This window comes from Cyprinodon variegatus, unplaced genomic scaffold (genome assembly GCF_000732505.1).
Source record: "Cyprinodon variegatus isolate N-32 unplaced genomic scaffold, C_variegatus-1.0 Scaffold142, whole genome shotgun sequence".
Classification (NCBI taxonomy): domain Eukaryota; kingdom Metazoa; phylum Chordata; class Actinopteri; order Cyprinodontiformes; family Cyprinodontidae; genus Cyprinodon; species Cyprinodon variegatus.
The window spans coordinates 820201-821884 of record NW_015150595.1 but is presented as its reverse complement, the minus strand read 5'-3'; the positions used below and the strand labels follow the sequence as shown (position 1 = coordinate 821884).

General features: G+C 41.2%; 1 protein-coding gene across 1 annotated transcript in view; it reads right to left on the bottom strand.

Moving 5' to 3' along the window:
* Positions 1 to 1684, bottom strand: part of LOC107086068 (rabphilin-3A-like) — an 84604-nt gene that overhangs the window by 25295 nt on the left and 57625 nt on the right. The window contains exons 6-8 of the mRNA XM_015376809.1: positions 1378 to 1551; positions 1022 to 1243; positions 179 to 258 (exon numbers count right to left, since the gene is read on the bottom strand). Coding sequence (XP_015232295.1) covers positions 179 to 258; positions 1022 to 1243; positions 1378 to 1551 — 476 coding nt within the window. The remainder of the gene's footprint in view (positions 1 to 178; positions 259 to 1021; positions 1244 to 1377; positions 1552 to 1684) is intronic.

Here is a 1684-nt window from a genome sequence, read left to right as displayed (position 1 = left end):
CATGATGTTCATCGACCATAAAATTGTGTCAAATTTAAGAGGGAAAAAGTTTTTGATCGATTTTGATGATTCATTTTACCTCTGACCTGTGGACCTTTTGGGTCACTGTACACTCCTCTGTTCAAGTGTTTATGATTTTGTCACCGATTTTCTCCTGCACCAGTAGGTTTTATCTTACCTTAGCTTTAATGATACAGCAGTGTAGAGCATGATTCTCCTGTTCATATAGGAGGCTGAACTCAAGAGATCCCAGTGTGGCTGTAAGGAAAAGAACACATTTGCACTTAAATATTTGCAAATTGAAATATATATATATATATAGGTGCATAGTCATGTTATGTGACATTTCTTAAATTTATAAGCTAGTATTTCTCTGTGTGGAAGCATATCAGGAAGGGTGTTTGGCAATACTGTGCCAGTTTTCAGTCTTCCTTTATAAAACTTTGCCAAGCGATCTGCAAAACTGGCATTAGAAATACCAGCAGATGAGTCTGAATCACACAGACTAGTAGACATGCTGGTCTGTCATGCTGTTTGCTGTAATAAAACCTGACGTTATCTAATGAAAAGTGTCGTTATCAATTGAACGTGATCTGTGTGTGACGCTCATTATTCTCAGAGTGAACGTCGTTCTTGTTCACGTTCACTACTGATTCCATAATAAACTTATCGGATCACTGATCAAACTGATCCGATAAGTTCACTGTTCACTAAAANCTCCTGTTCAGTCACTGTTGCTGGTTTGTCCTCATTGCTTTGCCCCCTTTATGTGAGTATCCCTGGTTCTCAGTTTTTGTGGATTTTGTAAATTTTTGTTATTGCTTCTGTTACCCTTTTTGTTATTAAATCTTCAAGAAACCATTTCAGCTTCAGTGCCTACATTTGGGTCCTGTCAAACCTCCACCCCAAAGTGACAATAATGTTATTTTTCTGATGATCCAATAGTGTATGTAAGGTATCTATGCACATTTAAATATTAAGCATATTAATAATATGAATGAACAGGTTGAATCAGGCCTACTTGCGTCATCTGAGTCATAGTCATTGTCGTTTTCCTCTGTGTGATCTGAAGGGGGTTTCTGAGGAGCCGTATTGTTGGAAGGTGGATTCACTGGTGGCATAATTCGGGTTGCAGGTGTGAAAGATGAAGCTGGGCAGGAGACAACGGGTTGTCGTGGTTCCTCCACAGCTGGAGAGGACATTGTCCTTACTTTCTCAGCATGATTGTTCTCCACATTTACTGCTGGAATTAGAGACATAATCAAACACAGTGAGCTGGTGACACCGTCTGAGGCAACTTTTCTTAGAAAGTGCTGTTCAGTGTTTGGAGCCCCTGCAGTGTTGAGCTTATTCTTAGAGGGAACGGTGTGAATTCACCTGAGGAGGGGGCTGTCTGCTGCCTGTTCGCCTGGGGGGGTTTGGAAGCTAACACATGTCGCTCTGTCTTCATTACAGCTGCCTGAGCAGAATGAGCCTCATTGCAGCTGTCAGTTGTTGTTCTTGCCGTCTGCTCCCATTGTTCTGATGCACAGGACTGCTTCTGCTGTCGCTCTGAGGAGACAAAATAAGATTATCATTGCCCCCACATGATCATTGATAAAGCCGCTGCCACAAATTCACAAAAGTCATAGCGTCCACCCACAATGACAGAATGTAAAATATGACCAAGAGATTCATAAAACAC